The sequence below is a fragment of the Tetrao urogallus genome, assembly GCF_951394365.1.
Source record: "Tetrao urogallus genome assembly, chromosome: 1".
Lineage (NCBI taxonomy): Eukaryota > Metazoa > Chordata > Aves > Galliformes > Phasianidae > Tetrao > Tetrao urogallus.
In genome coordinates this window covers 171,727,704-171,744,108 of record NC_136813.1, presented here as the reverse complement: position 1 = coordinate 171,744,108, position 16,405 = coordinate 171,727,704, and the positions used below count along the sequence as shown (strand labels likewise).

Here is a 16,405-nt window from a genome sequence, read left to right as displayed (position 1 = left end):
TAGAAATGGGGAGTAAGACATCGCCCAACAAAGCAGCAGAGGGATTAGTCAGGCCAAAGCTTGACTGGCCATGAGGGAAGGGGAGATGTGTGTATGGCCACAGAGAAAGATAGGCAGGTGATGAAGAACAGGCAGTGTGGATATCCAAGGGAAGATTGCTTTTGACTGATCCAGTTGCCTTCATTAATGAAATGTCTGCCTCAGTGAATGAGGAGAAAGCAGTGGAAAAGTGGGCTGGATTAGTAGGTTGCAAGTTGTTAAAAAGCTTCAGCCCTTCAGGTTGAAATGGTGATGGTCAAAATTTTTTAATTAACTTGTTAAAACACTTTTTCTCAGGAGATGACATTGCAGTTGGTGTTGTCCTGGAAAGCAGAATGAATGTAGCTTCAGCAAATTCTCAAATGACAACAAAACTAGAGGAGCTACATGATGCATCTTCAGAGCTAGCTTTGCTTTCAGAAGGGGATTTGGTTAGATGACTTCAAGAGACCCCATTCATCTTGTATTGCTCTGATTTGCAGCCTTTGTAGAGAAGGTAGGGGGAGTATAGACACCATTATTAAGAAAATCAGATGAAATTTACTGTAAAATATTTTGTAAAAATGCATGATTTGGTAAAATATTGTTTAAACATTGTCAGAATGGCCAAGTAATTCAGAATAAAATGGATACTTTATTCTGGAAGTATTCTGACTTTATTGTCATACTTTCTCTTCTGTGAATATAAGCCAAGCTAGTTCTGAAATGTGTAGCGACTAAGAATAATGGGCATGTGACTGTTTGTGCCAAAAAAAAATATGTTTTTTTGCCATGTGCCAAACAGAAATTAGTACCTTTGTTTTGCTTATATTTCAATTACTGAGAAGAGTAACTTGCAGTTCTTTTTAATTCTGTTCTTCAGAGAACGTTGTATCTTCTCTGTGAAACCTTCACACTTTGTCAGAACAGACAGAAACTGGGTAGTGCTTGCAGAAGTCACCTGTGTGGGGAGGAAGCTAACATTTACACAGACAAGAAATGGTTTTGTGATCACAGTGTCTCCTTAGAAAATGGGCTAAAATGGAACATTAATGTCAGCTTCAGAAAGATGAGAGTAGGTTGGAGGAATGTGTGTTCTGCTGATGCTTCTATTAGTTCAGACAGGTAGTGCTGTCCCTTCACAGCTACACTGAGCAACCTTGGCTGGCAGATACTGAAGTGTCCTGGTGTAAGCTTGTTGGCAAACAAAGCTCATTAGTGCCACACTTTTAAGGTATGAAAAAGCTTATTCTGATAGCTTAATTTGTATGTGGGGAGGTTACTGAAAATGAAAAAGGATTCTTGGAGCAGGTAGTTCAGTGTGACAAATGGTTCTGGGCGTGCACTGTTGACATGTCAGGGTAGAAACGATGATAGAGATGCAGTGGACGAAAACTGGAGCTGTGCTGTACAGGGAATGAGGAATGCAAATCTGTTCAGTCCAGCATAGTTTGGACTGATAATCTACTCTGTGAGTCAGAGCCATACATCTAGCTACATGGCAGCAGCAATCTTCTCTTAATGCTCTTCAGCATTTATGTCTGGAAAGATTTGAGTAGCAGAGGTTCCCGGCATGGCCAAATATCACTGTATGCATCTCTGCTAGTTGCAGCATTGATGACAACACACATGAGCATCCATTGGTCTGGTGGCTCTGACTACCCTCAGGAAGCACATCCCCAGAGGCAGTGTGTAATCAGCGCAGAAGGCCTCAAACAACGGTGGCAAAAGGGCAGCACAGATACTGTGGCATGTCTGCACAGCTACTCCAGGCTCACAGGATGTCAGTGAAGTCTGCTGCACAGAGGAAACAAGTGCAAAAATATGATTCTAGGTGATGACTGCCTGCTAAATTCTACAGCAAATCTTAGGTAGTAGGAGTAGGTGAAAAAAAGATGACTGCAACTGCACTGACAACCTCATCTCAGAGGACAGAGCTTTTACTGGTGTGTGGTATTTGCTGTAATTAAGAGAAATATTTAGCTTTCTTTCCTAATTTGGCATAGTGTGCAGAAGATCGAAAATGTTTTACTATTATGTTTTATTAAAAAAATAATAATAAATCAGTGCTCCAAACCTCTGTTGTTCATGAAATGTTTTACAATCCTGTCTTATAATCTTGAATATTCCTCTCTGGATGATGAAAATATTTAAAGTTTCAGATTTAATGATACGTATCTGAGACTGGTAAGGAATATGCAGAAGGCTCCGAGGTGACCTGATAGCGGCCTTTCAGTATCTACTGCAGAACTATAGGAAAGAAGGGGGGACAGACTCTTTAGCAGGGTCTGTGGGGAAATGGCTTCAAGCTCAAAGAGGGTAGATTTAGGTTGGATATAAGGAAGAAGTCTTTTAAAGTGAGGGTGGTGAGGCACTGGAACGTGTTGCCAGAGATGTGGTTGATGACCTGTCCACAGGGAGACTTTGAAGGCAGGGCTGGATCAGCCCCTGGGCAACCTGATCTAGCTATGCATGTCCCTGTTCATTGCAGGGAAGTTGGACTAGATGGCCTTTAAAGGTCCCTTCCAACTCTAAAGATTCTATGATCTGTGATTTAGAAAGAAGTGTCCTAGAAGTGGATTTAGCTGACCAATACATTATCAGTAATGTTTCTGGATTTTAAACGGATAACAGACCAGCAAGAGATAAGTGATATGTTGCACTTGCTTGATTGTGAAGAATGAGATATTTGTTCAGTAAATGAATTATCTGGTTTTGTAAATCTACTATTTGACTCTGAGCACTGAATTATTGTGCAGTCGGTATGTACACATGGCAGTCTGATCTGAGTGACAGCAAGCAGACTTTTAAAGACAGTGTTTTACTTGGAATAAATTCAGCTTTAAGAAAATTGTGTCTATATATATATATAGCAAACAAAAACAAAACTAAAGTTGCTAAGTTACAGCAAAATATTTATCCACTATTTAGAAAATGAAAGCCATGTAAGCAATGAAGTAAGGGAGAGCGTGTACTGTATAGAGCCATTGCTGTGCACCATGAGGACCTGCATAGTTCAGCAGTCACCACAGCTATCCTGTTCTAGCACTGAGGTTCTCTAATACTATTTATTTAGTCTCCTCACAGGAAAATCTCTTGAGCAATTCTCTAAAAATGATCACTCTCCACCTGTGCTCTAAAAGACAGGTAATGTTCTTGTTTGTGCAGACAGTCACTGGAAAGAGAGACAAGGATAAGAGAAGGGGAAATGGAATGAGAATCGCTGTTGATAACTGGCTATTTGCCTTGCAGGCTTGTTCTCATCGTGAATATAAGATTAAGCTCACTAGCAGCGAGGAGTATGGCACACGCATTTTGTAGCTCTGGAAGGAGAGGATAACGGTAGGCTCAGACTCAGGTTCTGTGTCCTGCCTGTGACTCACAGGGGCAGTGCGTGTGTCTTTCCAGTGGCTGACTCTTGAAATAAAGCCCTTCCCATCAACAGGGTTCATCTGGGATGAAGGCTTGGCTGGCTCGAGAGCTTGGCAGCAGTGAGCTGTGTTAGTGTTGGTGTTTATAAGGCCCCTGTGGAAAGAGGTCAGTCACTGTGGTGGGGTGACCAGTACCTTGCACAGCTGAGCCAGGAGACCCTATAGGTGAGATCCTGTAACAGAGATCCTCGGCCTGAGATTCTGCTGTAGTTGGAGGACTTGAGAAGGTAGAAGTCAAGGGCCTGGTGTTTAGATCATCACAGAATTGTAGGGGTTGGTAGGGACCTCCAGAGATCATCGAGTCCAACCCCCCTGCCAAAGCAGGTTCCCTACAGCAGGTCGCACAGGTAGGCATCCAGGCAGGTCTTGAGCATCTCCAGAGAAGGAGACTCCACCACCTCCCTGGGCAGCCTGTTCCAGTGCTCCGTCACCTCACTGTAAAGAAGTTCTTAGGCACATTTGTGCGCAGTTCCTATGCTGCAGTTTCCGGCCGTTTCTACAGTTCATCATTTCTACAGCTGACATTCAAGGCAGAGTGAAAGCGTGTGAAACAACATCTGAAAAAAAAAAAAATCAACAATAAAACAGCCATGTAAAGCACATTTTGTAGATGGCAGTGGAGCTGAGGCTGCGTACTTGCTTCATGGATTCTTGGGTTGGGTCCTCCCTACCCCTTGTTGTCTGTAGCCTGTATGTAATCTGGCTCTAATTGCAGTCATCACCTTCTGCTATTTTTCTAAAATATCCGTATCATCTGAGGAGGGGTAATTTTACACTGTACGTTGGGAGTAGATAAGCAGCAGAACTCTTGGTTCCGTTAAGGCTTATTGATGCTCAGGCAAATCACAGTTCTGGGTACGAGGACCTGCAACGAGCAGTTATTTCTTTGCTGTATTTCCAGAACTGCCACAAGGTGGCAATGGCTCCGATGTTATTCTTCCCTGCCAGCTCTGGGATTGCTGTATTTGCCGGGAGCAGGGTCAGCTGCTGGCTGTGGTCGTAAGGCAGCATCTGGGGCATGGAGCAGGGAGGCTTCTGGTGCCCTTAGTTTTGAACGATAACATTTCTTGAGTGATGCTTATGTTGTGACGTAGGTTTTTGCTGGCTGTTGTTGGCTGCAAATGTTCAAGGCGCTACTGAGTTGCTCAGCGTGCAAGGATAGAAGGATAGAAAGGATAGAAGATGCCTTAAGCCTAGCTCCTCTGAAGCTAGAATTTTCCTTTCTCTTTCTTTTTTCTTTTTTTTCAAATAAAAGAAAAAGTTTTACTGCTCCAAATCCATATATGGTTGAGTTTTCTTTTAAAATATTGTATTTATTATTTAATGAATTGAACCATGTTGCAATGGAACAATTCCCTGAACTGCTAGATGTTTAAAATGCAGCATCTTACAAAAAATAGAATTAAAACCCACATTTGTAAGTTTTATTTACTGAATTTGTTAAAGGCATAAGGGGAGATGAAACAGGATTGCCTCTAGGTTTTCATACTCCAGTTTCACATTAGAAGGAATAAAGCATCTAAAACAAATCTTTAAGATAATGCTTTAGGAGGAATGTGCTGGGGATATGTAACACATTGTTGAGGTGTTAAATGTAAGGTGAGAATTTTTTAATATTTAATTGCATGCGACTGTTGTGGTACATTTGCATTACTCTGTACATTATGAAAAGCGAAACTATTCCTGCAACTTGAACAAAAAATACTTTTAATTAAATAGTTCTGAGAAGTCTGTTCTAGCTTTTACGTTAATTTTCTTTGATATTCTCCTATGTTTATCAGATCTGTGAAGTAAAAAAATAAATGTAAGCGTTTGTAAAAGGCAAATTGGATGGAGGGAAATACATGTATATTTTTTTCTGTTGCGTGACTGCAATAAAGAAAAAGCAAATTTTAGGTTGGTTAATCTTTTTTTCCCTTAAAGTTGGCTTTATTTATCTTCAGTCATTCTACGGAATGCAATCAAACCTGATATTCTGAGATGCTGGAATTTAGTTATACATTCTCCCATGAAGCAGCAGGAGCTATTTATGAAGTATCAAACAGAGTTATGACAACAGATTTCATATCACTGAGAAAGAAAAATCCCAATAAAACATACAAAACTGAAGCAGGTTGATGGGATGTGACAGAATTAGTGAGACTTCACGCCATTCTTCAGGTGATCATCTGAATTCAGTTTTATATTTGGGGGGATGTGGTAATGTTAAAATATTTTTTAAAACTTTGCTTTTTGTGGCTCTTTCTGTTAGTATCAAAATGTGGGCGTGGAGGCACTGTAGATGTAGATGTAGAGAAGTACTTGTGAGGGGCAGAATGCAGTGGTCAGCTACATGTGGGTACTGTACAGAGGAGAGGGCACAGGCACAGCGGAGAAGTTCTGGAATAGAAGGATGCTATGTGGTCTTTATGTGAGCTCTTATAGGAGAAAATGCAGAACAGAATTACCGTCCTTAAGTTTAGGCACTTCTGATGGTATCCTAGTTATGTATGGTGTCCTTGATGTCCTCATTTCTCATCTGTTGTTGACCAAGTGGGCAACTAAATAGGATGGTGAAGTGCTGGCACAGGCTGCCAGGAGAAGCTGTGTATTGCCTCATCCTGGAGGTGTTCAAGGCCAGGTTGGACGAGGCCTTGGGCAGCCTGAGCTGGGGGATGGCAATTTGCACGTGGCAGGGAGGTTAGAAGTAGATGGTCTTTAAAGTCCTCTCCTAGCTAAGCCTTTCTATGATTTCTGTGACTTCAGAATAACTCAGACATGGGATGGTTGAGCTGCTTGGCTGTGTCCGTTGGTTGAGGTGCCCTCTGCACACACTTGTTATTCTCCATATGCAATTATGTGATTCTCAATTAGACTTCTCTTTCTTCCTGCATTTCATCTATTACTTCCACTGTTAGTTTATGTTTTCTAGAGACATTTGGCTGCTGATTGACTTATGCTTATGTATACATTAAAAATGACCACCAGCAACAAAAGGAGCATAATTCACTGTGTGGTCAATGTTCTGTCAGACGTGAAAACAGAGGACCAATAGGCTGCAGTGGGCTGTGATAACTTATTTTGTCCTGGCATCTCTACATATGACAGTACTGGGGACATGTAAAATGTCGTTGCCCAGTCGAGTTAGAGAGCTCTCACAGTTTCTTGTAGCATCAGTGTAGTTCTCAGAATCGTTCTCCTTACTGTGTTCAACATACATCTTATATACCATTCACCTACAAGCCAGGAATTCCTGTCCCTCTAATCAGTTGATTGGTCTAGCTTCTCCCAAAACACAGTGATAAAGGATGAAAGGTTTCTTAAGTGTGCTAAGATTAACAGTGCATACAAAAAGAACCTCCTGTTTACTCTTAGAGCAAACAGATACCATTTGCTCTCTGTCTTACACTCCAGACTCCCAAGGTTTCACACTGATAGGGTCTATCAAGGAGTCTGATAAACTCTTTGCTGACTCACGGTTACATCTTCCCCCACAGTAAAATGCGCTGCTTCTTACTAACATACAGTTTTTCATATTTTTTCCACTGGAATTAATATTACTTTTAGTTTTGCAGAAGAGCTTTGTTCCTTACTGTTCAGATTTCACACTAAGATATCAGTAATTTAAGAAACATAAAATGACTCTCAAATGCCACTCAAATCATAGAATTACTACCTGAAGTAATGAATATGAAAGCCATATATAAATATTTTAAAGGCATTCCAGTTTGCTGAACTATGATGGTTAGAAATGAGAAAGCCAGAATTAAATTTATATTTCGTTGCCTTATTCATAATGTTTTTGTTTGATATGCGGGTAATAGACAAGCAAATCACCTAAAGAATGAAGTCTGCGAGCAGGAAAACACATTTCCATAATTGCTTTGGCAGGAAGCCCGCGTGCTCTCGCTGCGGAGCGGTGGATGTTCCGCGGGACGGAGGAGCTGCGCGCTCTGCAGGGCGCACCGTCTGCACGAACGTCGGCTCTTCTCAGCTCCCCTGTGACAGCAAGCGTGTGTTTACCTTTGAGCACAGAGCTCCAAATGTCCTTAATGATTTGTGTGCGCTGGTAGCTCAGCTTGTCTAGTCTTTAGCAGGTGAGAGAAGAATAGGGGAGTTGAATAAAAGGGATCTGCGTATCTGGCAATAACGTTTGATTTCCACTGCAGCTGTTAATTTGTGGTGCAGGTTCTGCACAAGGAATGGAGGTCTCAGATGGGTGCGTAGGTGCATTTGTTGTTTACATGTGGACACAAAACCTATGCTTCTCTGACATTGATTTTGGTAGCAGTGGTGCATGCTGGCAGGCTGTCAGTGCTGGCCTGCTGCTCTCGAGAGGAACTCTTCCAAGCCACAGCAGCTTCTGCTGACGTTTGCTTATCTCAAGTGGAGGCCTTTTCTTGTGTGGAGGTTTCCTGGGGCTTGTTCTGCGCTGCTAATCATTACACTAAGATGGTGAACAGAACTATCTATTTTTAAATGTTCAGATTCTTTTTTCAAAGGCATCATTTCTGGCTTTGCTTTGCTACTGCCTACGTTTCACCATTTTTCAAAGGATTCCTCATATCATTTACATGATATCTAGACGATCGTCTTCTGTGAAAATAAGAAAGCTTTTGCATTTGATTTGGAGACAGTTTTCAAATAGAAGCACATGAGCTGGAGAGCGTGATGTAAGATGAAAATCCTCCTTTGATATGAAGGATGTAAAGGTTGTTCAAGGTAGGAGCATTAGGAAGATAGCAGTAATTTTTTTAATCCCTTAACAATACTTTAGCTTAAATGGCTTCAAAGTGGCTAGACTAGATATCTGAAAGCATGAAATCACCATACGTCGTGCAGGTGCCAAAAAGTTCCAATGTAAGAATCACTGATGCAGTTGAGGTAATGCTATTTGTTGCAGGTTAGCCATTACAGATAGAACTTTCTGCTCTCGGAAAAAAGAAATCTGGCTATACGCTTATTTTAACCAGGCAAAAAACAGGAAAGATGAATAAGCTTTTCTCCCAGTTGTGCTTGAGTTTTTGTAATGTTGAAGTTCAGAAATTAGGAAACAAAGGCTTTACATTAATGTTTAAATTCTGAGAAAGCAAAACAACTGGCTTTAATTGTTGCCCGGTTTTATTAGTATATGTTAGTAGGAGTCCACTTTGGTGTGACGTTTTCACTTCACACAAATTTGATGAGGAGAGAAATATCATACTGAATACTTCAGGAGTTGAAATAGCCTTGTAAGAAGCTTGTCTGGCTCCCAGAAGAACTTTGAGATTTTGATTTTTCCCATAACACTAAACTCTAATAAAACAGGTTGTTTGCAAGGCTTAGGCTTGTAATGTTCTCCATTAAGAATCTGCTTTCAAATGCACTCAGCTTTGATGTGAAATCCACTGAAAGAAATTCAGTGTCTGTCTGGGAGACTCATGGCTGCTGTTGTCAGGTTGTTTGTCTGACCTTCTTCATGGTGGTGTAGCATCAATGGCCTAAAGTCCATGCACTGCAGATTCAGCATCTTTATTCAATTTTCTTCAGTGAGCATACTTGTTAAATGTGAAGATGGTAGTGCTTGGACAACAAATGGAAGCTACTATAATGCTGCGTGTCTTATTTTGAGACTGAACTCAATTTGTAATCATTCTTCTCCTCTCTTTCTTCCATAGCTCAATAAGCAGCAGCTACAGACACTGAAAGAACGTTTCCAGGCCTTTCTGAATGGGGAGACACAAATCGTAGCAGATGAAGCATTCTGTAATGCTGTGCGAAGTTACTATGAGGTAAGTTGTATGCTTTATTTTACTCTGCTCTTTAAGAAGTTCATAGGATTTCTTTTAATGGAGATTTAAGAGAAGGAATTTTAGGTTTTGAAAGCTGTGAGCTTGCACTCATTCTAGAAGCAGCCTCCTACTCCAGCTTTGTCATTTAGTAAGTGGAAATCCACTGTGTTGGACAGGAGATAAACTGAAATGGAAAATATCCACTTGTTTTGAAGAAGGCGGAAAAGAAAAAGACAAAATGAGAAACTCCTGGTGCTAAAAATCTTTCTGGCAGCATTTGACACAATTCAGCACTGCTACTTTTATCTCCGTATGTCTAAGTTACCTCTTTTAATCAGAGATTCAGTTGTAAGTTACCATCTTGAGAAATGTGTCCTCTGATTTCTAGTTACTGTGCAGGATTTTTGGAGAGGAGCTGCTGTACTCTTCCCAAAGCAGCAAAGCTTTCCACATGACTGGGCCACCTCTCACCTTCTGCTGTAGCTTCCTGGGGACGTTCTGTGGCTGCCTCCATCAGTGTAGATCTTCAAATGTGCTTTTAATTGCACAAGGCATAGATCCTTTTCCAGACCAAGAGGACACTTCTCTGTTCTTTTTGCAAATTCAGCAGCATGTGGTTAGAGAATATAAATTCTCTAACCTGCTGTTAGCAAAGGGTACAGTGAATTCATTTCTAATGCAGCTTAAACTTGTTCAACAAATCACAAGGGCTGTGTGTTAAAATTGTGTTTGTCTAAGAGTCTTTTTCCCTATTTCACTCTACCACACCTTCTTCAAATTTCTTAGCTTTTTCATATATTGTTCATCCTCGTTCTTTGTCAGCTATTCTTTGCTATTGAGTGAAAATTTTCTTCAGAGAAAAAAAAATTATAACTGGTGTTGTAGCTTGCCTTCACCTCTATGAAATTATGTTGCACAGAAAAAGAAGAGGTAAAAAGGGTCAAAAGGGCTCTCTGTCACGCAGAAATGTGAGAATTCAGCATGGGTTTCTCCAAGTCACAGACTGATCAGTACTGTGGCAGTTAGAGTAAGTGAAATATCAGAAGTGCGCTTGTGAAAGGATGGGAATGACTGGGTTACAAGTTGGTGGGTGAAGGACAAAAATATGCACGTTCATGAGGTTGTACATAGGGGTGCAAGAACAGTGTAGGAATCTTTAGAAGATAATCCTTTTTTCTCTATAACTGATGCAGAAGTTAAGACTGGGAGGAAGAACAGTTTGGAAGATGCTGCAGAGCAACACTGAGCTAATTTGCTGCCCAGCAACAGGCTGTAGAGGAGTGGGATATTTCAAGATACTAAACATGCAGCAGAATTGAAAAGGATGTAATATTTATTTTCTTTCTTTAAAGAAGCTGTGTGAGAAGCTTGATGTGTTAGAGAAATTAACCTTTGTTTTGAAAAGGATGTGACAGTGAATAAAGATTTTAGATTCTTAAACAGTAATTGTACAGTTAAATTCATTTGCATCTGTTAATGAAATTATTAATGAAATTATATCTTTTTAGTTAAAAGCTTCACTTAATAATCCAAGGTCCCTCTATAAATTGGAAGACAAATTTTTAAAGTTATTTTAGCTGTTCACCAGTTTTTATTCTATGTGCAAATGTTCTAGATATCTGGTTTTAAACAGAGGCTTCCAAGGATCTTGGCATTACTATCAAGGCTGCAATGACAGTAGGACAGTCTCTGGGCTGATGGGATCTTGATCCACTATTAGTGCACCGTAAATGATCTGCCAGCCATAACTAAGTGCACTCCACTTCCTTTTTTTTTCCAGATACTGGAAACAATTTCCAGTTCTGCAAATTGAGATGGCATTTGCAAGTAATTTTTAGTTCATTTTCAAGTTAGGAGTGAATACTTACATTGGATTTAATGAACACTGTGAAGGCAGAATCAACTGACCAGGAGATGTAATTCAATCTACTGCTGTTTTTCAGTGTTCTTTAATCAACTCTTGTGCATCTGACCACGTATTATCATTTATTTGTTTCTTGTGCCCTTTTCATTTGCTTCACTATCCTGTCATTGAAAATATTAAGCTCTACCACTTCTTTGTGAGCTTACCTGATGCTACACTCTAATGCTTCCTCATCGGTACGTCTTCCACATGTGGTCCAGTACATCTCCTGTTTGGGCACACATTTTTAGTAATTTGAATGGGGACATACTACTTATCAGCTTTAACATTAATTTCCTTATACTTTAGCTGCTGAGTTATAGTTTAATTTTATCTTACATGAGAGGAAACAAATACGTGGTCTGCACAGTAATTATTTTACTCTGAAAGTGATTAATTTCTCTTTAATCTTACACAATAGTCATGGTTTGAAACTTATTACTAGCCAGGCTAGTCTCATTACTGCAGGTAGTTTTCCGCACCCAATTTTTTATCTTTAAATATGAAAGAGAAGGTTTGATTTGGGTTTATGACATAAGTCCTGTGTTATTAGTTTCAACTGTTTGAAATCATTATAACTGTTTTCAATTGCAGATTTTGTTCAGAATTTTTCATCTTTTAGAATCTAGAAGAAAGTCTCTAGGATTTAGAAACTTATTGTAGCTCAGTCTTTGATTTATTTCTAGCAATAGTTGCTGATAGAGTTTGTTTATTATTAATACCAATTCCTCTGTGTCGTAAGAGAGTCAGGATTGTGTTGGAAGTGTCATACTCCTGTGTAAGAAATACCTGGGGAGGTTGACACTGGTCAGTGTTGTGTCTTTGCTAATGTTTATATGGGTTTTAAGACTTTCTGTTAGTATCTTGGGATTATTTTCCATTTATTGTAGAATTCAGATGGGAAAACAATTGAAAGAAAAAGTTGTGTCAGTTTTTCTTTGATCCTCTGAAAATGCTTTTTTCCTGTTCTGTGCAATTACTGTCCCCTAGCCCTACACCACATTTTCTGAGGTCTCTGAAATTCAGTGTACTTTCCTTGTATATACATATATATTTCCTTGTATATATCATTTAGATATTTCCTCTTCCCCTCTGTTTTTGTTTGTTGGTTTTTTTTTATGAAAAGATAAATAAATGTTTACAATTGCATTTCTGTAATCATTCAGAATTAAACAGTTGGTGATGACTGTGTGTGTGTGTGTTTGTGTGTGTAAAATTCCGTTGCAGACATTAAGCCAGATTCTAATCTGCAGAACATCGGATGTTGGTGATGCTTTCTGGATGAAGAGAAAAATTCAATCATATGATTATTTATTATAAGTAATTATATTGGACACACTGCTAAGTGTAAAATTGACAGAGGAATTTATGAAATAAAATGTTTATTTGCATATTTCAATCCTGTTTGTTCTACATATATATATATATACATATACATGTGTACGTATATATACATATATACATATATTCTTTCATATTCTTGTATGTTCTTTTGTGGAGACTGGAAAATGCTTTTGAGCAGAGCGCTAAGGTTTGTTCACCACCTAAGACATAGCCTAAAATGAATACATACCTATTAAACTTATGGTGTTGATTCTTCAATCTTGAGCATATGCAGTCTTAGGTATGAACAGTGTAGGGCAGAGCACTGTGATGAGCATTTGAAATAATGACAGCTTGTTCAATATTATAATGATCGCACACTCTGAGGTTATCAACTCTCTGCTTAAAGCATTTTGCAGCTGCATAAAGTTGTATTTACTGGTGTTTTTCCTGTTTTTTCTTGCTTCTTCATTTTAAGTATGTGGTTCTAACTCGTAATTACTGCATGCTGGTTAAATTTGAATGTTAAAAGCAGGATCTGTCTCAGTTGGCACTGAGAGTTTTTCATAATTTAAATTTAGAAAACAAAAATTAGAAAGACAGGAGGTCAGTGTGTGATCTCAGCTACTGGGTCTGCATTTCCTGGAGGGGGCTTGGGATGGATTTAAAAAAAAAAAAAAAAAAAAGTGGCATAAAAGTAGAAAAGCAACCAAGATCACCAAGAACAGAGGTTCCAAGTCTACAACTTTCTAAGTGAGAAGAGAGACTGTTTCATTCACTCCATAGAAGAGGGACTGGATGACACCTTTCAGCTTCTGCAGCAGGTAGAGCAAGCATCCTTTGAAAACCTTTATCCTCTGGTTCAAAATACTGAAGGGCCAGCAGAGGCCTTTGAGGTCTGCAAGAGATCAGCAGGGCTGCTGGAGGCAAAAAGCACCTTCTTGCCCTTCAGAAAGGACTCTCCATGTGGTAAACAGCAGTCACTGACGTGGTAACCAGACAAAGTCAAGATGGGCTAACTTCAACCTTGAGTGTGAGCAGCTGGGCTGTTAAGGAGTTTGTAAGATCTGTAGAGACAGGGAGTGAAAGAAAATTATGTATAATATTATTGCCGATGTCTGCCAGTGCAGATACACCTACCTAGCATCACTGATTCCTTATTTTGATCAAAACTATGCAGACTTTTAGAGGAATCGTGAAAATATCTTTCTTCCCTTAATGCAGAATGGTTGTTTGGCCAATAATGGAAGCATGTGGTAGCATCACAAAAGCATCATTCTTTGCACTTACCCTTAGAAAAGGATGAATTTTGCTTTGGACCTTTTTAAAATTCTTTTTATTATTACAACATTTGGATGTTGAGTTAGTCTGGAATAAAAATGAGTATTTCTGTAAAGACAGGAGTGAAGGAGTGATGCCATTTCTGTCAATAATCATGGAATAAAATGTAAAGATTTTTGTAGTTATGTCAAAGAAGGGAGGGACAAAAGTATCTCAGTGGTGAAAATGCAGCAAGGCAGTAGCTTCCTGGACTAAGTGATGTTTTGGCTGCCTTTATGGCTTGATTTTAATGTCATCTATTTTAGGTACATGGTTTTTATTCAAGGCAGCAAAAGGCATGATGATGAAGATGACCCTAAAAGAACTAAACAGCATCAAAACATGGTACACACAAAACAGATAGTAATTAAATGTTATAATGTTCTGTTTTGATATTAGCAAGGCAAAATAATGGAATCAGTAGATCAAACATGTATTTAAATACATTAAGATAAAATTATAGAAGCCTAATGGATTTCAGCTGATTTATGCTTTCATTTTGTTTTTCGTGAAAGCCATAATTAGCATACATAACTATATTGAGGGATATGGGCTTTTTGCTTTCTTTAGATCCTTTTCAAAAACCTGAGCATTAGAACAGTTTGAAGCCATGGCTGTAACAGTCCCTTTGCAGAAGTGGGCTCCGCAGTATGTTTCCTTGCATTAACTCTAAGATGATCTGGTGTTTGGCTTTGTGAGGGAGCCTTTCAGCAACAAATGTGTACAGTTGAACTTACCAGCATTTGTAGATTTGTTTCTTTTCACTTGTCTTAAGACTTTGACAAACTTCAGCATAACATTGGTGTGGGGCTGTTATTTTGAGGTCTGTCATAGGGCATTTCTTTGAAGAGCTTTAGTAAAATGTTTTTAGGCCACCTCCGAGAGAGACACACAGAAGATTTATCTTAATGAAGGTCACGCACTTCATTGAAGAAACTCCAGTGCCTCCAACGTTTTGGATCAGTAGCCTCAATTTGGCATGTAATGGAGGTTGCAGCCTAATTATGTTCCTCGGAGAAGTGAAGAGGAGATAAGGCACGATGAATTCAAACTTGCTTTACGTAATCTAACCCACTCTGGGCTGAGGAGAGTTAGCTGGATTGCAGCTCCATGGTGCGTGGCCTCCCCTCAGGGCCTGCTGTTATGTTGTTCCTGTGTACAAAGTGTGTCAGCGATGGAATCCTCTCATTTCTTGCTTTACAAACAACTACATCTAACTGTTTTCTTTGTCTTCCTAAAGAATAAGTACCCCGTTTTCATTTCCACCCCCATGGCTTCAGAGGAACATCTACACAGAATATAATTGTCAACTGTTGAGGCTGTCTGTTTCAATCTCTTTAGACACTGGTATTTGTGGATAATCATTGATAATTTGACTGAGGGTGTCATGCAGTTTTCATATCAGCATTACAAATGTAATTACAGCAGATCTTTCTCTCAAACTTCTAAATGAGGTCGTTGAAGGAGGGAGAGCAGTGTTTTAATTGCACCCGTCTTAGCTCTGCAAGCGGTGTGTGCAGATAGGAATAGAGGAAGAAACGGCTCATTGAATGTGAATTAAAATATCCCAGTAACTACTCTTATTTTTCGCTTTTTTGACTGCTGTTGTTAAAGGGCAATATGGAATATCTTGTGTACTCAACACTGCAGAAGTAATTAGTGTTGGGTGAGGTACATCTCTACTATAGGGAGCAGCTCCTGACATTATTTACTTGTTTAACAGACACACACGATTTACCTAATAATCTGAACAAAACAGTTAGAACACCAAGAATGGCTCAAACTGTTACACAACAGTGAATTTGTTCATCATTGCTTAATTATTTTTTCTCTTAATCCTATCGCTGTTTTTCTGTGTCTCAAAGGAAACAAAAACTTACCTAGGCTTCAGTTTTGCAGTTGGCAGGAAGATGCACTGAGACAGATTGTACACATTTTTGTTGTTGATGCTTTGTGAACTGAACACAAGCAGTTTTTCTGGTAGGCTGATACCTCGTAGGACAGGTGACAATGTAACATCAGTGCTTCAGAAATCTTAAAGTGATGCTCAAATATTCTTTTTTTTTCAATATATAAATCATTATATTGAAGGATTTCTATTTCTTTCATTAGATATGCAAATGATGACAACTCTTAATCTTTTTAAGTTATCTTCCCCTCTCTCTTTTCAGTGGTATTTAAAAATTAGACCAGGTCTAAGCATGGGCCCTCCAGGCCCTGCAGAAGGGAAAAGACTTCTGCAAAGTATTTCATTATGAAGTTACGTTAATACCAGTGAACTTTCCTTTGTGCCTTCATTTTGTCATCTCTGTTTTGTGCTCCCATTGGAGCACATTTTAGGGTCTCTCAAGAATAACAGAGAGCAACCAGATACTTTTTCAGCAGTCAGATATTTGATGTGCTCTGTGACTTGCTGGCTTTCTCCATGACCAGAGGAAGCATGCAGTTTAATATCAGTAGTACACTGCAAGACTCTGAATAGAATGTAAGTGAAAATTCTGATAGGATACCTACAGACTCTTATCAGCCAAAGTCTGTCCAACCAGTGTCTCTTTTCCTTTTCCCCAACTCTGTAGGCACTGGAATTTTCTCACATCATTTCTTTAGGTTTCCAGTTTTGATGAGAGTTTCACTATAGAAAGCTGCCATAATAATATTTT

The 16,405-nt window shown here is 39.3% G+C and overlaps 1 protein-coding gene across 7 annotated transcripts in view; it reads left to right on the top strand.

Annotated features, from left to right (window-relative positions):
• The window catches only part of CADPS2 (calcium dependent secretion activator 2), a gene marked incomplete at both ends in the record, with an annotated part of 304,052 nt that overhangs the window by 52,420 nt on the left and 235,227 nt on the right, over positions 1-16,405 (top strand). For all 7 annotated transcript variants that reach the window (XM_079548166.1, XM_079548165.1, XM_079548162.1 and 4 more), the window contains one exon: positions 9,086-9,199. In XM_079548166.1, the coding sequence (XP_079404292.1) occupies positions 9,086-9,199 (114 nt within the window). The remainder of the gene's footprint in view (positions 1-9,085; positions 9,200-16,405) is intronic.